The following is a 27,349-nucleotide window of genomic DNA, read 5'->3' as shown; positions in this document are numbered from 1 at the left end:
GAATCGAAACTCAAACTGACAATCGGCCCGTGAAATATTTTAACGCCATTTATCAAAATACCAACGAAAATTGCAGCCCAATTCTGAGTGCCTGACTGACTGAATGACTGACTGACTGCAGCTCGGGGGCCTTTGGAATCTGAGGTTGCGGGTTCTCCAAAGAGCCCAGACAGCCACTTTGTGTTTGTGTCAGTCAGTTGGGTCACTCAAGCACGGCACCAAATGAATTATACGCACTTCAAAGTTTCAACACATGCAACACCAACAGGCGCAGCAGCAACATGCAACAGCAACAACTGCAGCGGCAACATGCAGCGGCATAATCGCCCACACACAGCTGGCAAAATAAATTATCATCGAAGCTCACATGCCCTTAGGTGGTGGCCATCCCAATGACGGCCGCCTGATAAAGTCATGGTCGCCTCTACGACAGTTACAAATAGTTCCCAAAGTAGGCAACGTCAGCGGATTGAGTCTTAGCTGGAAATATGAAATATCACAGCTTTCTGCATGTCCCAACAGGACAGGAAGTGGTAGGATGTGGGATCCAGAAGCTGAGATAACGCCAAGCTGGAGTTCAACACCCACATCGTTACGTGATACTACGATAGATGGATGAAATAGAAACGGGGTATAACAAGATACAATAAAACGTCATACAATACAATGGTTTATGGAAAATATAAGAGGTTACCAAAATTCTTGTAATATTGGTAGGAAGAACTTCAAGCTGATACATTAAAGCAATTAATAATATTATATACAACAATTTCAACCCACAGTAGGGTTCTTATATTTATGATCTTGTGACTTTACCTTATATTAGATAATATTAAATTTTTTTTTAGCTCACTGTCATTATTGCCTTCCTCTACTCCTTATTATATAAGTATACCAAATAGACAATATAAATTAAATAGCCCAGCCTTCTTACATTATATACCAAACCCTCCTGAGAGAGTTTAACTTTCGCCTGGCTTAATTTTCTTTAACTTATTTCTTCGTGCCGACTGCCGTCAATATTTCATGCGGCGACTTGTGTGTAACTTTCGGGCATAGTTGTTTGCACTTTCGGTCGGCTGGGCCCAAGTTTGATGGCCCTGAATAATTGATGTTGCATGCCCCGCAAAGACAGCTGTCGCATTGGTTCCGGAACTGGGTCACCTAATCCTCCGGGGCGGGATGGCGATGGCAAATGTTGCGATTGTCGTCGCACTTAGTGGCTCATTTCGATTCAGGGGGCTGGCAGCAAATTACTGTAATTAACAGGCTCATATTTAAGGTGTTTATCGGATGGCAGGAGGTTCCAGTTGCCATCCCAAGCCCCCAATTACCGATGCTCGTATGCACAATGAGATGCTGATGGCGATGGCGATGGCCTCGCCCCATGATGACGGGCTTTTGGCACCGCAATTTGGTTTGGGGCCACAGATAAATTGATTTCAGTCGGTCAGTCGGCGTTTTAATTAAACGAGCGCCGTTCATTGCGACCCGAAGTGGCAAAGCAAACCGCAATTGCATTTAAGCCCGTTTGAAAGAGAGTGCTGATTGAACCATTAACTCTAGCCAATAGCCACTAACTGGCTAGTGACACCTCTTGGCATTCAAATTGCAGGCTCGGCCTGAAGAAGATATTAACTTCATAATTGATAATTGAAAGTAGTTCTTGGAGGCGAGCTCACGCCAGGCAAAAACCAAACCCAACCTGAGCCCAACCCATCCCAAACCCTCTGGTTATGTCAGCCAACAGCCAGGCCAGTAGCAATTTAAGCCGCTCCCGTTTCCATGCTTTCCATCCTGCCTTGTCCGCTCCGACATGATTATTTGCCCTCGGGGGCCAGCTCCATACTGTCGATGCATCGGATGCACTGGACGCTTTGGGGAACTGGGAACCGATACCCGGGACCTGCACTTGCAAATGAGCTGCATTTTGAGACATTAAAGGGCACTTAGCATAATGATTTACAACTTTGATTCACGCAATTAAATTGGAATTTCTGGGCAACGGTGGAGCAAGTTTAGTAATAAAGTTTAGTTAATATATTCCTTCAAATATTCTACTATAGCTGATCATAAAGTAGTGATCTTATGGTTATGATCCGGTGGGTTTATATCATAAAGATAAGTTCTTTTTGGACAAAAAGAGGCATATGCTTTAGTGGGAATTTCATCTTGTTTTAAGTTTTATTCACCAGGCACATTAGACACCCAAAATCCGAGCTCCACTGTGCCGCTTCTGCCGGTTCAATGGAGCTGAAAACGCATTCACATCATCAATGGCCGCAGCAACGACCAGAACGACGACAACAATCATGCCCGGAGGCAGTCGCACGGACAATGTTATTGACACCCCAGCGACAAGGTTTCGATTTCAGGCCCTTCGACGGACGTCCAGTGCCCCAACCCACTGTCCCTATCTACTCGACATTCACACCCGGGATTATGGGCAGGCGAGCGCATCCTTTGTCCGCTTGTCCTGCGCTTGATTGGCACTTTTGCTGAGTGCGTCTGATTGCCGCTCCGAGGGTCGGGGGCAATCAAGTGGAATGTCCAATGTGGGTGCACCTCCACCAGGTGTCATAACTCTCTCCATGGATCGACCCTATATGGACGTGGTGGGTGCCCCGGCTGGTTAAAGACAAAACGGCCACAAAATATGTTATCTAAAGTGGCATTTCATTAGCCAAGCCCTCGTCGAACTCCATAAATCAGCCGAAGATCAAGTGGCCATCACATTATCCGATCGAATCGAATCTGGGCAACCTGCGGGTCTGCCAACTTCTCACTTCGCTGGCCGATCGATCCGTTTCGTTTCGATTCGATCCGGTCTGGCTGCTCGGCGGAAATTGATCAATTACAGAGAGCACTTCGCCTTGCGTTGCCGTTTTGTGGACCAGTTTTTCCCGTCCGGCAACGGATAATTTGCATAAATACGAAGCAAAGTTCAGGCGCGAGCTCAAGTGCCCCAAAATGTGACTCCAGCTCCGTCTAAGTTTGGCCACCGCGCTCGGATGCCATATATCTATCTCTATATCCGAGGCCTTAATCTCGTCGTCGACGTTGGCCGGCATGAAAAATGGTCGAAACGCCTTTAGTGTCAATTTTATGTTATCGTTTGATTTATAATCACGCTGATAGACGTCGATATTTTAATTGATTGCGCTCGGCCCGAGTTTCCAACTTATTTTGGGGAATCTGTTGTGGTTTCTACTTTGATTGCATCAGTCCCGGCAATCACTTTCCTGGGGATCGTAGCAGAAGAAAGTAAATGTGTTTAAAAATAGTTAAGGTATTTGTTTTGCAAAGCTTAAAGCTTTTATAAAAATATGTCCTAACTTACCAATTAATTAATTGATTTTAAAGTAATTAAATGATACTCCAAGTATGTAAGATCAGAAATAGAATTTAAGTCTATGATGGCCATTTCAACTTAACCACTTTACCAAACCTTTAAAAAGACTATCTTTAAAAATTCAACATTCTAAAATTTCAATAAAGTATTTTCAAAGTAGGGAGCTTATCTTATGAAGTACCTTTGTTTTTACCCTACGGGGACTTAAATTTGAATTCAAATTTGTCACCGAAAGTATCTCAAAAATCCCAGAGCCATCTGTATCTATCCATCGCTTCACCTTAATTCCTTCTGACTCTGGAATGCCTCCTGCCCGGCGATCTCCAAATCAAAATACCAGCACCTAGACCCCATCGCTACCTTTTTCCCCATCGAGTGATTCATGGAGATGGCAAAGTAATGCGAAATAAAAACTCAACACGAGCAGGAGTTGGATCGCAGAGGCCAGGGGAGTAGAACAAATCGCCTTCTCAATTTCGAGTAGATGAAGCTCCATTAAGGTAGCACATAAATAAGTCGGGTAGTCATCCAAGTGTCGTCCTCTGTGGCCGGGGCCATTTAATTTCCGACTAATAATGACAACCATATAAAGTTATTGGTGGCAGGGGCCCGAGCAGACATTGTTTGTCGCGTGATAACTTCATTTTCATAGCCCGCCTCGCGAATACGCGGAATACTCGCCCAGCAGGGGATATCCACAGCCTTATGTGGATACAAAGCCCATCCTCCGGGACGAGGACCTATATCCTTTTCCGAGAGTGGCGGCCTACACCAGAGACCGGCTCTGTCAGCATATATCAGCATAAGCCTGATTAACTATCGGCCATACGGATGCGCATGTGTGCCAAAACACTTGGTATGGGAGTATACTCTATCCCGAAATGGAATTCCTTAGAAACCTGTAGCTCGGGGGGACTCGCGGCTCCAACTGGGGAACTGGGGACTCTCTTTTCTGGCCGAGATGCCCCGAATGCGATAGCGAAAATTTATGACTTCATTAAGGTAACAAGCCAATATGTTTTCAACTTCGAACTGGGTTGGGTTATTGGAAACGTTTAAGGAGTTTTATGAGCTCGTTGTTCCCGTTCCTCCTGTTGTTATTGCTGTTGTAGTCGTTGACCCATTTCAAATGGATTACCCAACATGCATAAATAGTTTAAACGCCTCACTTCCATTCGTGTTTGTGCCTTTGGTTCTGTGGCGAAAAGATTTATGGACTTGTCGTTCAGCTACCTCCGGCCCCAGCTCCTTCTTTATCCTGTGGGAGACAAAAAGAATTAACCGAGTCGAAAGCAAATGAGCTGGAATGGTCATACGGGCTTGAACCCCTTTTATGATTGGCTCGGCAGTTAAATGAACTTATAGCCTCATTTTCAACTGTTTGCCAGACGTCTGAATGGGGCCAAAAGGGTCGGGTTTTTTGGGTAAGAGCGAGGGTGAGACAAAACGTGTTAACTTGTTGCATCCACATCGAATTACCCAGTGCGTCTGGTTGTCTAGTCAACTGCGGAAGAGTGCACTTTAAATGCCGGGAGTGAGCACCTGTGAAATGGCTAAAGATATCGACTAATTGTAAATGAGAAAAAACAAGACAGTTCCAAATGTACTGTTATGTTATGCTATGTTCGAGCAATAAAATATATTTTACGAGCCTTAATGTTTTCTATTGCCAATAACGCTTCTTCGACTTGCAAGTACTTTGTGTTAGGGAAGTTCAACTGCACTGAAATAAAATTGGCAAATCGAAGGAACGACCCAATTCGGTCGACCAAAGCAATAAATATTTTGCTTTCAATTTCCTATTGATAATTATTTTATTTGTCAGATAACTTTAACCTTTTTTTACACCTGGGTGTGACAAGGTTTTATTTTAACTCGTGAAATTTTAAAATATACATATTTAAACTTCTTTATGCCTTGCATTACCAAAATCATTTGGTTCGGCAGAAGCCAAAAACGAACGATTTCAAGTTTCAAATAAATTCTTGCACTCAATTAAAATATAGCGCATTTTTTTGGGACCGTAAATCATGCAGAGCCTGCGGCACAACAGGAGTCTCCGACTTATTTGCCGTTTGCGCTGGTGTTGGCTCGCTAAAACCACTTAAAACTGTCAACTTAGCATTGATTAACGAGCTTATGGCATGTTTATTTTGCGATCTTTGTTGCGGACGGCCGGCAGAATGGACTCTATATATACACATATGAGTATATCTCTTTTTTGGGGCCGTTTTCTTCGCTCGCAATCTGGCCAAGTGCGCGCGGCTGACAAGTCTTTTACGATTCGGGCCTTAGCGTCTAGGCCACATGAGAGACGAGAGACCGCTGACAAAGTCCATTAAAGCCGCGTAAGTCTCCGGTGCACGTTATGTTTTTTAATAGTCCGCGCATTTAGCGACTTAATGATTTTTCGCTGTAAAATTTTAAGCTCGTTTTCTCCGCAAGAGGCTACTACGCCCAATGAAAACGCAAAACATTCGTCGAGGGTCTTGCGTTGGGTCACACAGCTGCTGGCGGCAAATCGTTTGAATTTTATGCCAAGCGCGCCAGGTGCAGCGCCCTCTAGCGTTCTCATCAAGGAACTACAGAAACTTCTGGCAGAGATATCAACGAAAAATGACTTATCTCTTTTGAAAATTCTAAAAAAAACTCATTTTAGTTAATTTATTTAAATTCTGGCTATCCTAACAACCAGATTCGGTGTGCTGATATTGTTTGAATTTTGCTTGAAGGCCGCCAAGTGGAGCTCCCTCTATCGTTTTTAGCACAGAACTACAGCCACGTCTGGCAACGCTCCCGATCAAAAATCGATAGCTTTGTTCTTATCTTTTTTGAAAACACCCGCAACGGCCACACTACCACGAGACCAAACAAAAACAAACTCATTTTAATTAATTAATTTAAATAAAACTAGTTATGGCTGTGCTACCACCAGACCCTGTATTCAGCCTGCGATCCCCCGACATGGGAGCCGTGAACTCACTTTGCTTTCAGGAAAACGATCGCCTGTTGGCGGGAACCATTAAAGGCAGTGTTTTCCTTTGGGACTTGCAGGTGATAACCTCATATTTACATTATCTGTTGATAAGGAACTAATTAATAAATTAAATTTAAATTGCTATATTTGCCATATATTTTTACGTTTTTACCTGTGGATACTTAGTTTTATGTTTATAGCCCGATGTTGATAAAACTGTCTTGTATTATTTATAGCACCAACGCGCTGCCGGTGCCAAGATTTTTCAAAGAAACTTAGTGGCACGAAATACATTATTTTCGATTATCATGCTTAAGATAGCTATAAAATATATATGTGTCAAGTTTGGTACAAAAAAAAAAATGTATTCTACAAAATAAAGACATGTACAAAGATTTGTATTCTCCCCTAGGTACTTTATTGTTGATATATTCCATTTTTTAAATAACCAATTTGCTCCCCTTGCAGACCAACCGCTCCGCCCTGCACTTCGAAGTAGGATCCGACCCCATAACCAGCCTGCACCACACCCCCGATCGCCTGGTGACCCAGGAGAAGGGCGGCACCATCACCATGTTCTCCATCGGCGGCAGTAGCTACGTAAAGGAGCGCAGCATTCCAGGCAACCACCTAGGCTACTGTCGATCTGCCCTGCACACGGGCACCAGCAACACCAATGAGCAGCTGCTCTTCTATCCCTGCGAGGAGTCCTCCATCGGGGTGCTCCATGTAACAGATGCAGCGGCCCCAACCCAGATGCTAACCCCAGAGGACCCGCAGCTGCCAAAACTGGGCAGTGTGACCTGCTTCAAGCCCTTCGAGTCCGCCTCGCAGCTCTTCCTGCTGGCTGGCTACGAGTCCGGTCACTTCCTCACCTGGGACATCAGCTCGGGCGTCATTGTGGATGTGCTAGAGCTGGCGCAGGATGCCACCTGCGTGGATTATGATCCAGTGACGAATCGCGGCATTGTGGGTAGTCCTAGTAAGTCCGATTATGAGTATAAATACATTTCCCTGTTCCTAAGCCTGGTTCTTCTTAATTACAGCCGACAAACTAATTAGTTTCAGCTACCAACGACCGTCTATGCAACTACAGCGGGGCTCGGAGCTGAGCATCAAGAATCCAGGAGTGAATTGCGTCCGAATTCGCTCCGACCAGAAGGTGTTTGCCAGTGCCGGCTGGGACGGACGCATTCGGATCTTCTCGTGGAAAAGCCTCCGACCACTGGCCGTGCTGACGCAGCACAAAAATGGCGGAGTAATGGACCTGGCCTACTCCAGCCAACAGGTGGCCATGTGGCGGGCTCCCATCATGGCGGCAGCCGGCATGGACAGCCAAATATCCCTGTGGGACCTCTACAACTGAGCTGCGATCTATTCTTAAGTGTTGTAGTGTCTGTATCAGAGACCCTTACTTGCAATGGTCAAGAAATCCTCCTGAACCAATTTTCCATGTACAAGTATTTTTGTAATGACCTTTGGATAGTGGCTCCGGTTCGGAAAATGTTACTGATTATGGTTATGTTTGAAGCCAACGGATTGTCTTGGCAACATACATATCGTAGGTGCCTGCAGCTATTAAATTAAGTAACTAAAACTAATTTTCTATTGGAAATCCTTGAAGAATTGGGAGACTTTTGAATAAAGTATATGTAATCTTATTAAAGTTTATATAAAAAGTTATTGTGGCCATCTAGGATACTTGTATTTTGAACTTAGTAGTCTAGCTAAGAAAATCCCCCAATAATTACAAACTTTTCCCTGTAATAAGTTATATTTTAGTTTATTAAGATTCAATTCTGATTACCGCATGCACTTGGTGCCTTCCGCTAGCTCTCTTTTTTCCCCCGGACTCCTTTTCCTCTTCCGCTTACACATACACACTGACACACGCTCTCACATACATAGATAAATACATTCTACTACTTTTAAAGGGTAAATCTAAGGGTACATCTACTTTTTAGCTTTAGCTTGGCCACTGCTGCTGCTGTGGTTGCTGCTCATATTGCACTCTGCATCCGGATCCGCCTCCTTGATGCTGCTGCTGCTGTTGCTCTGGGAGCCGTCTGTGGCCACTTCTGGTTCCTTGACGGCCATCTTCTGGAAATCGCAGTCGATGATCCTCTTGCGCTTGCGCAGCGGTCGACTGCACTCGGCCGCCGCCTCTTTGGTTTGGATGAGCGTCCGCTTGGTCTGCAGCCGCGTGATTTTTAGCTTGGGCAGCTTCTGGCTGTCCGCCTCAGTCTCCGGATGCGCAGCATCCCTCACGATGCAGTGCGTCTCCTGCGGCGAGGAAGACGATTCCTGCGAGACTGATGGCGAAGCCGGGGTGGTGTTCCTGTCTGGATTTGTCTTTGGTATGGATTCTTTGTCATCCTCCTCTTGATCGTTGTTCAACTCCTCGCGAGACTCCTTTGGTTTCTCCACTTCTGGTTTTTCCTCCTCTTGGTCACTTCTAGTTTTGCTGCAGTCCAACGGCTCCACTGGTTGCTCTTGCTGTCCTTGGTTTTCCTGTCGGCTCGGGCCAGCCCGCTCCTCGTCGAAACGCTTCCTCTGCTCGGGAGTTAGGTGTGCCTTGTAGAAATCCACCACAGGCAGAGGAACAGGTATGGGTATGGGCAGGGGGATGATGATGGGGTAGGGCACCATAACAGTCACCGGCGGAACAGCGCCCAGCAGGGATCCTAGCTCGGGCATTTGTGGAGGAAGTGGCGGACCAAAGGGAGGACCAAAGCCGCGGGGCATCATGCCATGTGGCGGAGGATGCATAAAGTGGTGCGGCGGCGGTGGCGGACGTCCCACGAATGGATGGCCCATGGGCACACCGTTTGAGGGCGTGGCGAAGTAGCTGGCCGGGATGGCCGTGGGTCCTCTTGGAAGAGCTGATGGCGGAGCCACCTGAGGAGGCGCCTGCTGTTGTGGTGGTGACTCCTGGACATTTGACATGGGCGATAGAGGAGGCAGTGGAACACTGGAGCCCGCAAAGTCAGCAGTTAATGTGGGAGTCGCCTGATGTTGTTGCTGCTGATGTTGTTGCTGCTGATGTTGCTGCTGCTGTTGCTGCTGCTGTTGCTGCTGCTGCTGTTTCTGCAGCAGACTGGCAACTGTTTCCGAGCCCGATGAGGAGGAGAGGCCTCGGCGCTTCCGGCGACCCAACTTGGCGCCCAAATGACGCTGGACAGGCGGCGGCGGTGGAGGCTGAGCTCCGGCGGGACCGGGACTCTTCTGGGCCAGCAACTTGGAGACGGGGGCCACTGAGATCAGGGGTTTGGTGGGATGATGACTAGGCGGCGAGTCCGGGCAGCGACTGGCAGCTGCTGGGAGGGCAGGTGGACCCGGAGACACTGATAGCGTGGAGGCGGGCGAGGCCGAGCGACTGCGGCAGTTTCGCAGCCACAGGTCCGGCGTAATCAGGCCAGCCTCGCTGCCCGCATCCAGAGCCTGATCCCTCAGGTGCGGATGCATGTCCAGGTGGGCCTGCGTCTCGTGGCAGAATATCTGCATCTTGTACTGGTTGAGGCACTTCTCCGAGCAGAACTGCAGCTGGGAGGCGCCGTCCTGGAAGTCCACGTAGCTCACTGCGTGGCGCACGTGCTTGCACCAGTCGCACGTCTTGGCCTTTTTGAAGGACGCCCGCCGGCTCTGGGCGAAGCAGGACTCGGAGCAGTACCGCGGTCCGTCGCAACTGGTCAGGTAATCCGGCGCATTCTCCGCAATCGGTCGATGGCACCAGCAGCAGTTGCTGAAGTCTGTGGAGGAGGCAAGAGATTATATGGTGAGCCAAAGTATAAACAGTTTTCTAACTTTAACAAAAGTTAAATAAAAAATTGTTGTTTATCTAAGGCTAAATAAATTTTGTTAATTTTAAAAATGATGGCTTCCATTATCAAAAAATGTTGAAACCTTCCAGCCACATCAGGATCATCAGAAAACTATGTTCACTTTTAGATCGAAGTTCTTCTGTTCAGTTATATATGGTAATGTTCTAAATAGAGTGAACAAATTGGAAAACGTTCAGTCTATTTGAGATTATGTGTCCACTAATTTGCAAAACGTGGTAAAGCTCTTAATTATAGGTCCGATTGACTTGAAACACTCCCTATACCTTTTAAACACTTTCCAACAATCTACTATACTCTTTTGTTCTACGAGTAACTTATTAACTTACTAACTGGAATAGTTTAGATATCATTCATTAAATCTCTTGTAGATTTGGTGTGTAATCTAAATAGCATTATAAATAGAAAACAACCACATAAGCACCTAAGGTTAAGCGAACACCTTAATCATAGGATGTATTTCAAAAGCCTTGCGAGCCATGAATTCATGAACGCACTTTGAAATCATAAAAGTACTATCGGAACGAAAATTAATTCCCTGCGAAATGCAAATTGGATTTTCTCCTTGGATATCCTACTCCTAATACGGCCCGGCACATCCTGCTCCCTGCTGGCCAAAAGTGTGTAAACCATATTTGGCTCTTAATGAATCTGTTATTCGATAATGCAGGCATCGGAAAACTCCGGCCGGAGTTGATGAAAAGTTAGCACAGTTTCGTCGAGCCTGTCTGTGGCTCCGAATGCACTGAAGGATTGGGGGGATTCGGGGGAGCACAAAAGTCCAAGTTATCGAATTCCGTTCGAAAAACAAAAGCCACCAGAACATGCAGATTGTGAGCGGGTTGTGGGCCAGGGAGGTTTCTAGGTCGATTACAAATTTTTGATTTTGACTACGGCTGTCAATTTTCGGTTACTCTTGGCTCGAGTTACCCGTTGCACTATGACTTTAAATTTGGCTCTTTAGTTTTACACATCCAAAAAACACATAAACTACAAATACAAAATACGTTATTTTCTTGTCTCCCTTTATTGGCGTTTTTCATGAATATTTTCCCAAATTAACCCTTTACGAGGTTATTAAAGTGTATTCGTATTGATAACATAGTGTATACTAAAAACATGGAAAACCGGTATTGTCGAGGTCCTCGACTAACAGATACCCTTTACGCAGATTATCAACTTCAATTGTAAAATTAAATTCTATGCTATATCTTTCGACGCCACCTAGTGAGCAATACCGGTACCACCTCTCATGTAAGACCTTTTTTTGCTTATTAACTTACTAATTTTTAATTTGTTTATATTATTGCGATTTATGTGATTATTGGATTGTAGTTAGAGAACATCTATTAGCTATTGACTGTTTCTGGAATGGTTAATACCAACTCTCTAGCTTTCATATTTTTCGCGATACGGCCAGATAATTAGACGGACAAGGCTAGATCGGCTGAACGTTACTACTTTAATTTCGAGATATTTTATATAATCTCTGGTACATCCTGACATCCCCTTCTATGGCATACGCACCTATTTTCTCCTCCGTCTGCGGTGCTCCCGCTGGTTTTCCGATGGAATGCGGACTCTTGGAGTCCTCCTCCCGAGAGCTGCGAGTGTCGTGGTCCGAGGGCGTGGTGGTAGTGCTGCTGCAGTTCAGCAGACCGCCCTTTCGGCCACTCCCACTGCTACTCCCACCGACCGCGCCGACTCCCCCATTGTTCTTGTTGCTGCTGGCATTGTTGTTGTTATTGTGATAGGCTGCCGCCAGGGAACTGCGACTGCTGCGCAGCAGACTGCCCCGCTTCCTCTCCAGACTGGGATGCTGCTCCACCTGGTGGTGCTGGTGGTTCTGGTGACCCTGGTGGTGCTGCTGCTGTTGGCTGGCCACCGCGGCGGCAGCGGCACTTTGCAGCAGGCGCGATGTCTTGGCGGTCAGTTCGAGACGATCCACATCCACACCCTCGAATCCATACCAGCCGAGCAGCTCGTTCATGGTGTTGTGCGCGAATTCCTGGAAGGATGCAACGCAGAAGGATAAGTTATGGGGAAGTAAATTCACATAAAGTTGAAGCACTACATTTTGTATTATGCAGATTTAGAATGTAATTATAGAATACTTTATGTTTGAGTTTATTTACCAGATGTTTGCTTTCAATAGGTCAAAATGACCAATCATTTATGTCATTTGTTTTATACTCTTCCAAATGTTACTGGTTAAAAACTCCTTAAAATGTGAAAGTGTATTTTATTGTTGCTTTAGTTACTATTTAGTAGAAAAACCACCATAAAATGGTTGTATCCTTTCAACTATTGTAGTGGTAAGTTTTATCTAAAGTTTTTTCGTGTGTACTAACTAGCAGCTGAAACTTGAAGTGATGTACAAACAGGCAGGTGTAAAGTTGCGGTCAACTACTGGTTTTGAAACGGCGGCCAATATATGAAGGCATAAACAGTAAAGAACACAATCGCCAAGGCAAACGATACTCTCACTAATTATACATAGATTCCCTTGCCCGATGACCTCTGATCTCAAGGACCAATTACACAAGCTTTTAGCTAACCATATCAAAGCGCTTTCCCCTGGGGCTGGCAAAGTTGCAGGGTAATCGATAACTCTGGGGGATAAAGCCACGCATCAAACACCTCACACAACCGATTTTCCACAAACATATCGCCGCACAAACAGGTAACAGAGCGCTTCATTACGGCCAGAGGGCCGGTCTATTTGGCTTTTTGGGGGGCCCCCAGTGGGAGGCATTTGCATACTTCCTTTACAAGGCTATGGGTATCTCCTCCTGTATCTCCGCCCCTTGTTTTGATTCTCCCCGAAGTGACATCGATATCCAATACCCCGGACCAACTCTGTCGGCTTGCGTGTGTCTTCTTCTTCTTCAGCCTCAGTCCTGAAGTCCAAGATGCAGAAGACATTTGCGGCTTTTGAAGTTGTGTTTTTCTGGCTCTTGCATTCCCATTTCCATTCCAATCCCAGGGGAGATATGTGCACATATGTATCTTTCTGTGCCTGCCCCTGCTGCACATACGAATTTCACACAAGGCTGTGAGAGCTGCACAAACTGGGGATCAGGTTACATTGAAATTCTCAAATTTAACGTGGTTTTTACTGCACAAAGTCTTTAGGCAGTGGCGGGGTCCAATGGGGTTAACAGACAATATTAATATTTGCAACAGCTAGGAAGTAAAAATATAATCCTCTTAAGGAAGTTTTATGTTTTATGTCATTTCATACTATTCTATCGTTGGTTAATTTTTTACATCTTATAAAAAACATTTTCAGATATCAATATACTATATGACACAGTATTTTCTTTCTCTGCAGCCCTTTTGGGTTGCATTTTCCCGTAGATATCTGCTTCTGCAGAATGCCAAATTGCTCATACGCCATGTGACCGCAATGGGGTGTCCAGTGCTGAGATTCCGGGGAAATTGGTCCGCGCGACCCAGCCAAAGGCGAACCCACAATTGGCCAATGCTGGCCACTGGCCAGATGATTCATCGCCTTCATTGCATCTATCACGAGCTCCAGACAAACTGGATATCCTCCGCGTCATGCGATACTCTTCAAATTAAGCGTTGCTGCCAACTTGCTGACAAATGCAAGTCGTCTAATAAGTCGCCGTCTCTATCGGACCCCCTCAGGCCCTCCCTTTCGCACCGCTGCACCCGTCTCATTCGCTCTAGAGCCCCTTACTCTTTCGCACGCTATGAAGAGCGCTCACACGCTCGCTTGGTTTCTTTCCTGCAGTTCGCGTATCGGTGACAATCGCATTCGCATTCAGGTTCTCGCTGTCTGCGGCTGCGAGAAGCGAAAAGAGTATTAACAATTCGCACGATAAAATCTCCGGAGACGGCTGCCTGAGCGTATCAATTACACGCCTCAGGTGCGACCTCGTCCAGGTGGGATGGATATATATATCTGTCTGCTGGGGGGTTACGGAAGGGGGCTTATGGCGACGCACGCTCGGCTCAAGTTCAGCATCTTGCAGTAACCGTAACCGGAGGAGCGGAGGGGCGGAGCTGGAGATACGACTCCACTGCCTCCGTCTCTCTCATTATCCCATGCGCCGTCTCTTTCGGCAGCTCGGTTTTTAGTATCATTTGTCTGTTAATTTATGTTCGGTTTTTAATTTCTGATTTGTGCGTTCGTTCAGTTTTTCAGCTCTCTGCTGCCTGACAGTGGCTCAACGGGTTCGTGGGGCAGACCAAAGAGGTCGGAACTATACTGAGAAAAATAGGGCGACTCAAGAGGACCACCCCATAGTAAAATGTCTGTATCTATATATATTTATTTGCAATTCAACTTTTAGATTTAAAATGATTTTACTGTCATATTTTTAGCTCTTTAAATGTCCGATATATCAGTGTTCATACGGACAGACTTACGGACGGACAAGCGGACATGGCTATATTGATACTGTTTAAGCATATATACAATTTAAAGGATCGACAATGATTATATCTAAGAGTAACGAATTTATTATACCGCTTTCTTTAAATTAAGTTTTGTTATGCAGAAAATATGGGATATTTTTCTCAGTGTCTACTCCGCCAGCGACATTCAAACTCGCGCCCATGCTTGAAACCCTACACCGAAATGCGAATAAAAATCAATTAATTAAAAACTGAAATCGTATGCCGTCTGTTGTTGCTGATGGAGTTGGGATCTGATTCGCTCTGCCCGCCCGGCGGTATGTATGAACGTAGTATGATTTAAGAAGAATACAAACTCACACGTCTACCTTTACACTTCCAATTGGAATTTCCCTTCCTTCCCCGCCCAGCCAAGCAATAAGATCTCTTCAGATTCATGGTTGGCTTTTCATTTTCATTTTGCTTTTCGTAATTATTGCCCAAGAATCCGGTGGATACATTTGCAATCCACGTTCTCTATCTGACTGTTCCAAGTTGGTTGTGTTTTCTTTCGTTTCGCAAAATCTCAACTTACAAAAACATATCATATTCGCCTTTTTATTATGAATCGTAATGAACCAACTTGACGGGTGAGTAGCGGGAACCGAGAACTCCAAGTCGTCAGCCAAGTTCGTTCTTTGTCTGGCACTGAATGCACCGGGAGAAACAACGTTATGACAGCAAAGATATATTGTGAACCGCTTTTCGATATAAGCCTTCTAAAAAACTGAAGTATACCTTTTAGAGAAATTGCGGGAAAGGTAATATTATTTATATATTATATTATGATGTGGCTCTGAACGATGGGTTGGTAAACTAAGGTTTGTTTTTCAAGTATATGGTGGGATGATCTTTTATTTTTAAAATTCTCATTCTGAAGACCTGTGCAAGTGCTACAGATCAGCAGTGAAAACGGATTGAAGTGGTCCAGATCAGATCAGAACAGATCTTGAACCTTATATACCGACCTCCGATAACTGATTAAAAGCATTACCAACTTTCCTCTCGATCGAAATCGATTTCGTTTTCCTGACCTACTTCCGAGCCCATCCGAAGACATCCACAGGGCCTCATCCCGCTGCAGTGGAGCCGGAGCCGGAGCCGGAGACGTCTGCTATGCGAGTGGGTCGCATTAATACGCTTCTAGGGTTACCGGCTAGGAAACCTAATAGAATAATGTAAAGTACACGACGCGGCATTGCTGGCAGTGCCAAAGCAACGAGAGCCAGACTGGGGGGCTGGAGGGCTGGAGCAGCGGTAGGAGCGGGATGGGCAACCCAATACGCTTATAATAACTCACCCTGAACCCAGTAAACTGAACTGAGACTAAGGCGAACTAAAGCCGAGCTGCAGCAGAGCTGGTGTCCGGACCGAATCCAATCCGAGGCCCCTCGAACGCCACCCCGAAAAAGTGTATATGGTCGGTATATGGTCGGTCGGGCGGTGGAAACAACACCCAATGGCAACAAATTCTAGAATTACGCTAGTTTTCTCAGACCCGTGCACAGAGTCAGTCGTCGGTTTTTAGTTTGCTGAAATCGAATATCGATAGCTCAGGATTGAATGACGCGCGTCCTTCTTTTGAATTCTTACATGACACACTTGGCCTTTGCCGTTTGCTGCTTTTGCTCTGCGAATTTCAGTTCCCACCCCCTTCCCCGGCGAAATATTCTATTTCATTTTAATGTACACCAGATATGGGTGGCTCACCGCTCAGGCGGAGATATATGTGCATGCACGAGGCCCAAGCACTCAGGAGGAGGGTTACAGAAAAACCCCAAGGGTTCGCTTTATATTCACTGTTGTCAAAGAGTGCGGTAGGTCGGCAATCCTTTTTTGGATATATTTAGCTAAATTTTAATTTAAGCACAGCAATTTGATTTTAATTTGGCCCTTGATCTTAGCTTATAATTTAAATATTTTCAAAATATAATACTATAGATGAACCTAAGTCTTACATCCTTGTTTGAACTATTTTATTAGTTAACTTATATTATATTTTAACCAGATTAAAACTTAGGGGTTCATTTATAATTAAATTGTTTTGAAAACATAATATTTAAAATATTTTCTAAGTTAAATAATAATATATTTTAACCTGATTTCCTGCCTCGTATAATCACCTAAAACTGTGGTTCTTCCTCTAAAAACACCATTATCAATATAGTTTTATTTTTCCTTGTCAGCTTAAAATGCAGCCAAATGATTCCCCTTGAAAATTAGAGAACAGGATATCCCACCATGAACTTCGATCTTTTCGTCTGCTGCATTCGGGAGCACCTGCCCCAGGTGGTGTCAAGGGCCTTGAGCCACCCATTCATCCATCCATTCCCATCCACATCCTGCCATCCACATTGCCTCTTGGCCACTCGGGCCATCAGCAGTGGCTCGAATTAATTTAACGCTATTTTAATTTGAGCTGCTGTTTCGGGGTGCCTGGCTGTGGGGTGGCAGTTGGGGCATGTTGCATGTGGCAGGGAGCACTGCAACACTATACGAGACCTCCTTTGGTAACCCGCCCCCCGGCAGCCCCGCACGTCGCACCTTTGAGCTCTGGTTCCTGGTGTTTTGTGTAGAATTTATCATATTCTATTTTGTTTGTAACCCAATCTGCGGCGCTGTTATTAAAGTTCTGCTGCTGCGGCGACATTTGAGCCCAGTTGCCACCGCTGCCCCAAAGCCCCGCTCTATGTTCGCCGAGCTCCTGAGTGGCTGCCAGTCATTGTGTCATCGCCATCGTCATTGTCAACTGGCCCCTCGCAGTCTCCCCCAGCCGATCCGAGTACAGTGTACACCCGGCTGTGCGGGTGTAACCCAATCCCCACTGTCGGAACCCTGGATTATGTGCGTAGAATGTTGCTTGGAGTCTGCCATCACTTAACTCGGTGGCGATTCGTAGGCGATGCATATTACATGACTACCCCAAGAGGCTGCGGAGTGCTCAGATGTGCATAACACTGTAGTGCACTTTGCCGACAATCATTGCAGGCGATAATTGCAGGATTAAAAAGCGCAAAAGTATCTCAGAATAAATGTGACTTTTATTTAAATCCCAGGGTAATAATCAATTATTTGTGGCCAATTCCCACAAAATACCAGACACAAACACTGGCCTTTGCTTACTATTTTTCCCACATGCCGCCCACAAAGAGTTATTGATTTGCTTCCCAGGATAATGCCTAGTGTCTGCCCCGAAGACATCCGTTCGGGCCAGCCTCAGCCCAGCCTTACATCGGTCGCAGAGCGAAAGCCTTGAAGGATATCGCCTTACCACAGTCCTATCAAGTTGCACCCATGAAGCGCGCTCGTGTTCCTCCCGGATCCCTTGTTCCTTATTCCTTATTCCATATCCCTAACCCAACCCCCAGCCGATTTATTGCTGTTGTTTAATTACGCTGTGTGTTTCTGCCATCGAGCCATTAAATATAAAAATTTGTCCTGGCTGCTGTCTTTGCAGCAAATGCAGCTCGTAATTATGGCCAGGGAGCTGGCGGGGAGGCTATGGGACCGAGGAAAGGAACCCGAAACTCCGGGTGAGGTGAGCCAAAGTGAAAGGTATGAATTACAATATTTTTAATTGATATTTTTAGCCAGCAAAGTGTTGCATACTCAAAGGCGGTGGAGCGACATTGAGAACCTGAGTGAAAGGGAATTTGCCGAACGAATAAAATGGTATTCATTTCGGGTGCAGTACAGCAATAAAGATAAGGTAATACGGCAGGTACTGGGAGTTTTAAAGAGTTTATTAGAAACTCAATAATAAATATATTAGATATGTGCTACAGGTATCGTATTATGTTATATTATAAATCTCAGTGAACAAGGTAACTATCCAGGTAAAACAATTAAATATTTAAGACGCCGTCATGCACTAAAAATATTAGTGTGTCAGGGGCCAATTCAAGTCACAATCTCGCCATTGCAGTGCAAATATCGCACGACAGACCTGAATAACTATGTAGATGTCCCCATAACTCCCACGTTTACCTAGAAAACCAGTCGCCAACCTCAGCCCCAGTGGATACTCAGTTCCCAAGCCCCCGACCGCTCATTCATTATAATAATTTTGGTTTTGCTGCCGCGGCTGCTTTTGTTTTTGTTTTCCCTCTTGATGCCCGACAATAAGTATCATTGCGCCCAACTGCAAGTCAAGGGGTATAATTTCAGTTCGCCGATCGGGTTACACGTGCGGCAAAAATGTTGCTCTGAGACGAGGACTCCGGGACTCTCTGTCCCTGTCTGTGGCATTAAATTAATTTCGCTCATTTGGCGGATAAAGCAAATGCGGATGGGGAGTGGAGGTGGAGGTGGAATCGCAATCGGAGCCGCTCGTTCACTCGTTAAAATGATTATAAGAATTTATCAATATAATATTACCGAGCGTCCGCCCGCCCGTAATCGCGTAATCACAATCGCAATCTGAATCTCCTCAGCTGCAACCGGCAACTCCTCTTACAAATTCCGGACCCGGTCCGCAACAAAGTTGCCGGGAATCCTGTGCAGCGGGGGTGTTGTGTTATCATTGCCGTTGCATAAACATTTAAAAATAACGAATACCACCCGACTGCAAGCTGAAAGCCGAAACGATTTTCGGTTCTGTGGCCCAGGCATTTCGAGTCCGACTCCTTGATTTCAGTGCTTAGTTGGAAATACTCGTTTGGCTCGTCTATCCGAACTCGCTCGGTTGTAAATGGAAACTAACTATGTGCAACGTGCAGTTCCCCAAATATTTCCCTAACCATTTTTAGGAACTAATTGGGATGTGGGATGTGAAGTTTGATGCCAAGGTATTTTATCATGGGGAGTATTACGTGGAAGTCGTTGGACCGAAAATTATTATATCTATATTGGTATTAGATTATAGTCACTCAATAAATAGTTTTTTGTATATTATAAATACCTAAAAACTGTAGAAATTTGCAAGTGAGTGTTGTTTACCCTTTCTCTTCTAAAGGCAAAAGAAAATATTAAAAAAAATAAAATTAAAAAAATCTTCTAACTGCTCCCCTAACTGGATTCGCATGGTTGTAAGTGAAAATTAATTATGTGCATGCAGCTCTCCAAATATTTCAGGATTCGATTTGATGAACTAATTGAAATGTGGTATATGATGCAAAGATATTATACTGTGTGGAAGGGGGAAGTAATCCAAATGAAGGTTGAAATACATGTGAAACTAATAGTGAGGCAACATGAATTTGAAGTATTTTCAACTGGTTTAAGGTATTCAGCTGGAAAGATAATTTTGTTGGGTACTATTCAAACTTCCCCTTTAAAGAGCGAAATCAAATGCTACCATACAAATTAGAATACCTTTAAAGTTTTGATAAATAAATGTATCTAATTAGAAATTTCCTCTCACTGGGCTATGCGATCCACTTTAAAGCTACTTCTAACGTGAAATATAGAGACGCAAATGGCGAGTGGGTGTTATTCACCTTTCCCCCATCTAAGCACAAAAACAAATAACCATAATTCAAAGTATATGCAATTCGCAGCAATACAAGATACAAATTTTGAGAGAGAACATCGTTCTTTATTTTTAAATCCAACGCACTCTTTGCCATACATTGTCAGCATCCTTGTTATTGAATACTCGGCGGCACAATGTGCAGACAGGGGCAATTAATTAGGAGGCAAGAAAGTATCTCAAAGTGTTCATTCACAAGACTCACCTTTATCTCGTCGCTGGGCAGTTCTTTCTTGATCTGAACGGGAAGCGCACTCGAGGATCCCACGTTGGCATCTCGGGAGGTGGACGATGGGGACGTCTTGGCAGACATTTCGACCGGACTTTCAATATTTCTTTTGGCTGCAACTGGAACACAAGAGAAGCCAGGGGTCACTTGGGGTTTTGGCTTGGGTTTTTGGGGGCTGCTTGTATTTATAGGGCGCCGAGTCATTGATCTTGCCACTGTAAACAAATGAACTTTGGCTACATCAATCACCGGATACTGTTCGGCCCCAAAACAATTAATTACACCGGTTCACAGTTCTCCTCAGATACTCCTCGGTTCGGATATATTCTTGGGGCCTCCGCTTTGCAGGCCGATTCGCATCCATTGGATACGCATGCTTCAGAATCAGACTGCGATATATTTATACACCTCGCTGTACATGTGTTCGTGGGTATCTGTGAGCGAGCGTGTTCGCTTGGCGCGCACTTTGGTGTCTTGTAATTCAATACCCCGTACGAAACGAAACGTTACCACCTATCGCATGACACAAGACTACAAATTCGAATTCAGATACAAAATACAAAGCACCAAAGCACAACAACACTGGGGATATATATATACTACGGCCTGTATTTTTTGTTGTTTCGGAGGAAATCAGACAGAAAAAGTCGAAAACGTTGCCACAGAGAGTAAAAAGTTAATAATGATGAAGATTTTTTAACTTGGTCACAGAATTTTAGCTTGATTTAAACAAATTTCATTCTGTATAAAAAAAAATTTAAAACGCCGAGTAGCGGTGGTATTTGAACTCAGCTCGTACCTATTGTGAATTATTACTGGCTTAATTTTGTTTAAATGACATATCAATGTTGTCATTTCCTTCAAAATATTAAAACTTAAAAACAAGAAAGAAAAAATTACTAATTAGCGATGTGTTTTGAACCTTGACACACATTTATCGAATTTATAACGGTTTAACTTTATCTAAATCACATAGAAAACGTGAATGCCCCATTTAAAAGGAAAGTAGTCGGAATCTGAAGGGAATATTTTTGTGTATCCAAAATTGAGCAATGGGTATTTCCGGAAATGTATTAAATGTTGATATACACTCTAGTTTTAGCTATAGATCCCTCCGAGATCGTTTAAGTAGCGTCATTGTACAGCTTTAATGCGTTCATTCCTTGTTCCACCCGATATATCTACCCGATCTTCATCATTTCTGATTGCCCATTAAAAACATTTCACTTTGACTCTTCTTTCGCCTTGGGCTCTCTTCGCTCTTTTTTTCTGATGTTCTTATTTTCTTGATGGCTTTGTTTTGTTTTTCAAAAGTTTTCGAAAACAAAATGCAAGAGAAATGAAAGCGTATATCTCGCATTTTTTAAGCATTATCATTTCTCGAGGTTTTTTGTGTGTTGCTTCACTTGTGGTACAAATTTTCCAATGCAGCGTGTGGGAAAAACAAATATATATTCCAAAAATAGCCAGATATTTTCAACATTATATTTTTGGCGTGTGTGCTGTTCAGCTCTCACTCACAATTGGCCTTTCTGCTTTCGCACGCTCTTTCAGTTTTCTTGAGATGGATTTTCCGAAGCGAACGTCAAGGAAACTCATGCACCGTGCTCATTTTGATTCTTCATTTCGTTTTCACTTTCACACATGCACGGCCCGAGAATTCGTTTCGAATCAACCGAATCAACCGATTAAGCCGAATAAACCGTTTCGGATTTTCAAAACTCTTTCGAAGCGGTTACCGCGCAAAACGACGTCCACACGCGTCCGCGTTTCATGAACATTTGAGGCAGCACTCCGCTGGCATGTGGATTTTACTGGCTTTTCTGCCTCTGCTGCTGCTGCCGCTCTGCTCAGTCGCTGCCTCGGTGCTGTTGCCTTCGTTTCTTCGTCATCGTTGTGGCGCAGCTGTGGGTCTGATTTTGATGACGTAGTGCCACCCCCTTTGGGTCCAAGCCGACAGCCACACGGGAAAAAACAAACCTTAAAGAAAAGCTTAAAACAAAATGAAAAAAAATAAATTAAAAAAAAAAGTAAATAAAAATGAAATATATTTTTAAAATTTAAGCATTCTCTTTTAATTGAAAGTAATAAATTACTATAGGTACATAGTGAGCTTCATAGAAATAATATAATAATAAAATAATAAATAATATAATAATTATACAAAAAAGCATTTTTTAAAGCGGAAAAAAAACAATATTTTGGAAATAACAATTTCTATAGACCTTGCATTTAAATTCAAGCTAAAGTTACAAATTTGAATAACAATCTATATTTAATTCAATGTATGTTTGACTAACGACATACAAAATTCTCAAAATTTTAAATTTTAGGTGGTTATTTGTAATGTTTTAATTTAAAGTATGTTTGACTAACAACATACAAAATTCTAAAAATTGTAAATGGTTAGTTGTAATGTTTTACTTCAAAATAAAATAAATCACAATTTTTTAAAAGTAGTTATTTCAGTTCGATATAAGTGGTTATAAGGAACCCCAGATTTAAAATAAAATTCTGAAAAATAAAAATTATTTCTTTTAATAAGGAAATCATACTGCGATTTTTAAAAAGAATGTAAGGTTTTATTTTTGACTTTTTTTGAAACTTTAAAACATACATTTTTACAGATTTTTTTCACAGTGCAATGACTCAAGAGAGCGGCGCAGGCGCTGGCATCTCTGGCGGATGAAAACGAAAACGAAATTGCACTCGGCTGCAGCGCGAGATTCTTTTGCATAATTTCCTATACGTAGGAGCGTTGGGCAGTTAAAAATAAATCGCACCGCTTCACCTGCCTTCGTTTTGTTCTGCCTCGGATATTTATGTTATGTCCAATTTTTGTTTTAATTTGCACAGAATACTTGCGCCGGCGGAGACAAACGCACTTGGGCAGAGATCAGAGGAACGGCTATGGGAAATTAATGGGGAGCAACTTAAGTAATGCGAGGAGAAAATGCATTTTGACAGCCAGAAAGGTCGTATATGAATATGGCGTACCGAGGATAAATAATATGGATATTGATCTGTTCGCTATTCTTAATCGAAATCATTGGATTTAAAGAAGACAAAATTAGATAGTTTTAACAACATTCCCAATATTATACTTTTTTGTGAGGCATTCTTTACTTAAGGAATTTGTATTGTCCTCATGGCAAAATAAGATAGATTTTTTATATTAATGATATCTTAATAAGAGGTGTTATATTTGTGTTATTTATTTATTTATATTACAAATTCTAACCTGGCTGAATCACATTTCCCCTATAGCTCCCAACTGCTGGACAGCAGAGTTATTGGTAACTGGACGTGACCATGGCTCCGACTCTGGAAAACAGTTGGCAATTCCACCAATAAGCCCGGTACTTGGGCGAGAACTTACCACTAGCCGACGCCAAGTACCAACTATCAGTAGACAGTGCCAGTCTCTTTGCGACTATTGTTCTTGTCGTTAAATAACCAGAATGACCGACGAAACAATCGAATTGCTTAATTAGAACATCATAATCAGAGAAGAAACAGAGGCGGAGCAGCTGGCGTGCCAATCAAGCAATGTATTCATGTAGATAAATGTGGCATTTAATGTCGTGAATTTAATTTAAATTGAACACGAGCCAGATAGGTTTAGTGTTGGATGTCACTTCCTTCGTTCCCACGCCGCATCAATGCGCAAAAACATAAGATTGTTAAGACATTACAACAATTTATTTTATTTCTGCGACTGACTCATTAGTGACAGTTGATGAAAATTGCAATTTGAACATTAATTGCCGTTGACTTTTGGCCGCACATTGTTTCCCCGCCCTACCCCGAGAAAAGCAGATCACTTTAAGTGCTGCTATATTTTAGTCGCAGAAGATAAGACAAATGTATTATAAATGGTGGGCAATAAAAATGTCTAGTAAGATATTACAAAAATTATGACCAGAGCATAAATGTATAGTCTTGAATTAGATGATACGAAAGGATACTCGATATCTTGATTTTTATCTCAATACGAGATACTGAGGTAGCATAACTTCGCTTGGGTATATTCAAATATGTATACTATTTTTGAAAAGTTAGAAAGAGAAAAAATGTTCAATCAACGTATTGCATTTAATTGAATTTAACCATTTGCATTATTCAACCCTTAAAACCACTGTGTAATGTACATTTAAGAATATATTTAAAAGCGGAAACAGAAATGGATAACATAATTCAAATTTTTAATTGTAACGTATTGTTATAAACGTTGAAAACTATCGTTTCCTGAGTGCGAACTTTAGAAAGTCAGCTCATCTCTAATATCTTAACAGCTGACTATCATCAGATGTTTTTATTTTGGTTCTGCCGAAGTAATAACAAATAGTTTTGGGAAATGAAAATAAATCTTAAAAACATTAAATAACCTAAGAAATTAATTACCAAAAATACCAATACATCATAAGCATTAAGGCCAAAATGAGCAAAATACCAAAAACAACACTAAGTTTAAAGCAGGTAAGTGGATTGCTAGAGGTCCTAATTTGATAAATATTTCGAAGTTTGCCATAGTTTATGCTGCGTCAAGAGGTCCTGAAGCTATACCGGGACATCTTCCGCACCATCCGCCAAGTTCCCGACAAAAACAGCCAGCTGGAGCTGCGATCCTGGGCACGACACGACTTCCAGACGAATCGCCACCAAAGTGACGAGGTGGCCATCAAGATGCTCATCCAGCACGGCAGACGCAGCCTCACAGAACTAAGGACCAGCCTCCACTTGAGCGGTGTGAGCGAGGGCAAATAGGAACAATCCTAGCGAGAAATCTTAGCTTAATTTGATTTTATTTTTGAGCTCGACAACCGTACGAAAATAAATACGAGTTAGGACTACGGACTAAGACAAAGCTACCGAATCTTTGATGTGCTACAATTCGCTGTGTTTTCGTGTGTTTCGTGGAGGTGCAATAGCAGTCTAGCGTCTTTGGAGGGAGTTGGACTCCCAGGCTCCATCTATCAGTAATCAGTATCAGTTCTAAAGCAGAGGTCGCAGGAAACTCAGCCAGGCCACCTTAAGCAGGGCCAGTGCGAAGAGCAGAGAGCCCACGCTGGTGATGATCACCGAGATGAGATCCCTCTTGGCATGCTGGTCCACGCGGCCCACCAAGAAGCTGTGTATCACGGTGCTGGTGATGTGGGCGCCATCGAAGCCAAAGCAGGGGATGGCATTGATCAGGGCCAATCCTATGCTGAAGACAACGTTGTACTTGAGTAGCAGCAGCCAGGCGTCCGGCCACGCTGCCCTTAGGAAGGAGAACCGCGGCACAAAGGCGGAGACATCCACTGTTCGGGTCACATCCCAGGGATGACCCACATAGATCACCGGCGGCAGCTTTTCTCCCCGTGAATTCTGCCGCTTAAACGTCATTATGGCAGTGATATTTCGAATCAGCGGGCGCAGGCAGAAGCCCTCGTTGCAGACTCCCGAGGAACAGTGCTCGGTTACCTCTTCCAAAGTGCGGCGCACGTTTAGGCACACATGCTGCGGCAGCTCCACGGGCACATCTCCGTTGACATCCTCCACCACCTCGAAGCAGCTCACATTGGGATTCAGTTCATCGCAGCACTGCAGCTGTCCATCGATACTGTGATGCGAAATGGCGCTGCTCTCGTCGTTTAGCTGCACAAAGTCCGCACTGACACAGTAGCCCGGTTTGAGTTTCAGGGAGTTCTGCAGGCAGGCCACCCAGCTCTCCTCGCTGTCCACCGGACAGCCGTTAATTTGGGTGATTAGATTATCCACCTGCAGGCCGCGCTCCCCTCGCAGCGGAGATTTCCTGGTTAATTCGGTGACCACCACGTGCTGGTTGTAGGCGTACAGTGGTGACATGGTGATGCCCACCGTTGAGATTAGGAGGTAGCACACGCCGGCGAACACAAAGTTGTGCCAGATGCCGGCGCACAAAACGCGTAGCTTGCGGAACCAACGCAGGCCGTTGAGGTGATCATGGGAGAGCTCCGTGTATGCCAAGGGCAGGCAGAAGATGAACTGAAAAGTTGAGATTATTTAGAATAAATCTTGCGAAAACGTAAGAAAAATGTTTCTTATCACCTTTATCCCGAATCCGGTGACGGGCACATCTTCCATCACAGCGGCCAGGGCATGCCCCATCTCGTGGACAACTAGACAGAGCACCAGGGTGGTGATGTAGTAGCCAATCTCCTGCAGCGGCAGGTTGACACCAGGCAGCAGAATTTCCAACTGCACGGGCACGCCAACCGGCGAGGATGCAGACGCAGAGCTTTCCTGATCGCCACTGCTGAAGATAGTGGCAATGAGCAGGATGAGCCCAACCGGTAGCAACGAAAAGGTGACCAGGACTCCGACGTTGAAGCTGGTGAGCATTACTCTACGAGTGCAGCTGTTTCCGGCGGATCCCCAACGCAGAAGGGTCCTATTAAAGGCACTTGTGTGCCAGTGGAGGCTCATAAAGTTGACACTCAGTCCGGTGTTCTTGAGAAAGGCATCGTACGGGTAGTGCATGCAGCTCTAGGAGATTAGCCATAAGTATTTGGACACATTTCGAGTGCTGCAATGGATCTTACTTTGAAGAAGCGGTCGAAGAAGTACAGAACGCCATATAGCGAGGCTAATACTACGAAGAACACCAAGGGATCCATGATTTGTGCTGTTTCAAGAGGTCATCGGTGTTGGGGGTTGGTGATTCAGGTGAATTGGAACCTTCTTCGGTAGAGATCTCCGGGTTGCAGGACCACCACCTGCTCGCAGTCGCCTTCCGACCGGGAATCCTTTCCGGAATCGTAGTCCTCCGGTTCCGACTCCAAGTACTGGCACTCCGGCAAGGCCCAGACCAGAAATCAGCATTAATCACGTCTGGAAATCTTGTGCGCAAATTAATCTGCGTAAAAAAATATAAATACTAAAAGCTAATCGCAAACGGTTTTAGATTTTAATCGATAGTTGCCAATCGATAACAACTGATTGAGAAATACAACAGAGCGCCAAAACTTTGAAAATCAAGGAAATGGAAAATGGTTAACTGGTTTACAAATAGGAAAAACAAGGAAGTATAAAT

At 44.1% G+C, this 27,349-nt stretch overlaps 4 protein-coding genes and 1 long non-coding RNA gene across 5 annotated transcripts; 3 read left to right on the top strand and 2 right to left on the bottom strand.

The window, feature by feature from the left end:
• Positions 1–6,191: 6,191 nt before the first annotated feature.
• LOC108030271 (guanine nucleotide-binding protein subunit beta-like protein 1) lies at positions 6,192–7,930 on the top strand. The gene is made up of 3 exons (XM_017103096.3): positions 6,192–6,406; positions 6,798–7,311; positions 7,376–7,930. Exons 1-3 carry the CDS (start codon positions 6,269–6,271, stop codon positions 7,693–7,695), a joined length of 972 nt encoding a protein of 323 aa, XP_016958585.1. The 5' UTR covers positions 6,192–6,268; the 3' UTR covers positions 7,696–7,930.
• Positions 7,931–8,095: 165 nt separating this feature from the next.
• LOC108030272 (sine oculis-binding protein homolog) lies at positions 8,096–23,702 on the bottom strand. The gene is given in 7 exon segments (XM_017103097.3): positions 8,096–10,078; positions 11,696–12,176; positions 20,269–20,411; positions 21,814–21,843; positions 21,846–22,284; positions 23,534–23,616; positions 23,672–23,702. Coding segments are annotated over 5 exon segments (2,496 nt in total). The 5' UTR covers positions 21,892–22,284; positions 23,534–23,616; positions 23,672–23,702; the 3' UTR covers positions 8,096–8,282.
• LOC127011007 (uncharacterized) lies at positions 13,936–14,762 on the top strand. Its single transcript, XR_007764002.1, has 3 exons — positions 13,936–14,064; positions 14,335–14,450; positions 14,522–14,762. It is a non-coding gene; the product is annotated as an uncharacterized LOC127011007 (long non-coding RNA).
• An 895-nt stretch (positions 23,703–24,597) lies between the features above and the next one.
• LOC108030400 (LYR motif-containing protein 2) lies at positions 24,598–25,159 on the top strand. Its single transcript, XM_017103284.3, has 2 exons — positions 24,598–24,771; positions 24,826–25,159. Exons 1-2 carry the CDS (start codon positions 24,733–24,735, stop codon positions 25,057–25,059), a joined length of 273 nt encoding a protein of 90 aa, XP_016958773.1. The 5' UTR covers positions 24,598–24,732; the 3' UTR covers positions 25,060–25,159.
• LOC108030399 (membrane-bound transcription factor site-2 protease) lies at positions 25,081–27,203 on the bottom strand. Its single transcript, XM_017103283.3, has 3 exons — positions 26,859–27,203; positions 26,365–26,802; positions 25,081–26,301 (listed from the first exon to the last, which is right to left on the bottom strand). Exons 1-3 carry the CDS (start codon positions 26,931–26,933, stop codon positions 25,288–25,290), a joined length of 1,527 nt encoding a protein of 508 aa, XP_016958772.1. The 5' UTR covers positions 26,934–27,203; the 3' UTR covers positions 25,081–25,287.
• Between the last annotated feature and the right edge of the window lie 146 nt (positions 27,204–27,349).

Source organism: Drosophila biarmipes, chromosome 2R (genome assembly GCF_025231255.1).
Source record: "Drosophila biarmipes strain raj3 chromosome 2R, RU_DBia_V1.1, whole genome shotgun sequence".
NCBI classification, from domain to species: Eukaryota; Metazoa; Arthropoda; class Insecta; order Diptera; family Drosophilidae; genus Drosophila; species Drosophila biarmipes.
This window is presented reverse-complemented; position numbering and strand designations above follow the sequence as displayed.

Bases quoted from the DNA above. Each gene is read 5' to 3' on its own strand.
- LOC108030400 (XM_017103284.3), top strand. From the start codon at position 24,733: ATGAGCAAAATACCAAAAACAACACTAAGTTTAAAGCAG. The intron at 24,772-24,825 runs GTAAGTGGATTG...AGTTTGCCATAG, and splicing joins CAACACTAAGTTTAAAGCAG to TTTATGCTGCGTCAAGAGGT.
- LOC108030271 (XM_017103096.3), top strand. From the start codon at position 6,269: ATGGCTGTGCTACCACCAGACCCTGTATTCAGCCTGCGATCCCCCGAC. The intron at 6,407-6,797 runs GTGATAACCTCA...CTCCCCTTGCAG, and splicing joins TTTTCCTTTGGGACTTGCAG to ACCAACCGCTCCGCCCTGCA. The intron at 7,312-7,375 runs GTAAGTCCGATT...TCTTAATTACAG, and splicing joins CGGCATTGTGGGTAGTCCTA to CCGACAAACTAATTAGTTTC.
- LOC108030399 (XM_017103283.3), bottom strand. From the start codon at position 26,933: ATGGATCCCTTGGTGTTCTTCGTAGTATTAGCCTCGCTATATGGCGTT. The intron at 26,803-26,858 runs GTAAGATCCATT...CTAATCTCCTAG, and splicing joins TCTTCGACCGCTTCTTCAAA to AGCTGCATGCACTACCCGTA. The intron at 26,302-26,364 runs GTGATAAGAAAC...TCAACTTTTCAG, and splicing joins TCACCGGATTCGGGATAAAG to TTCATCTTCTGCCTGCCCTT.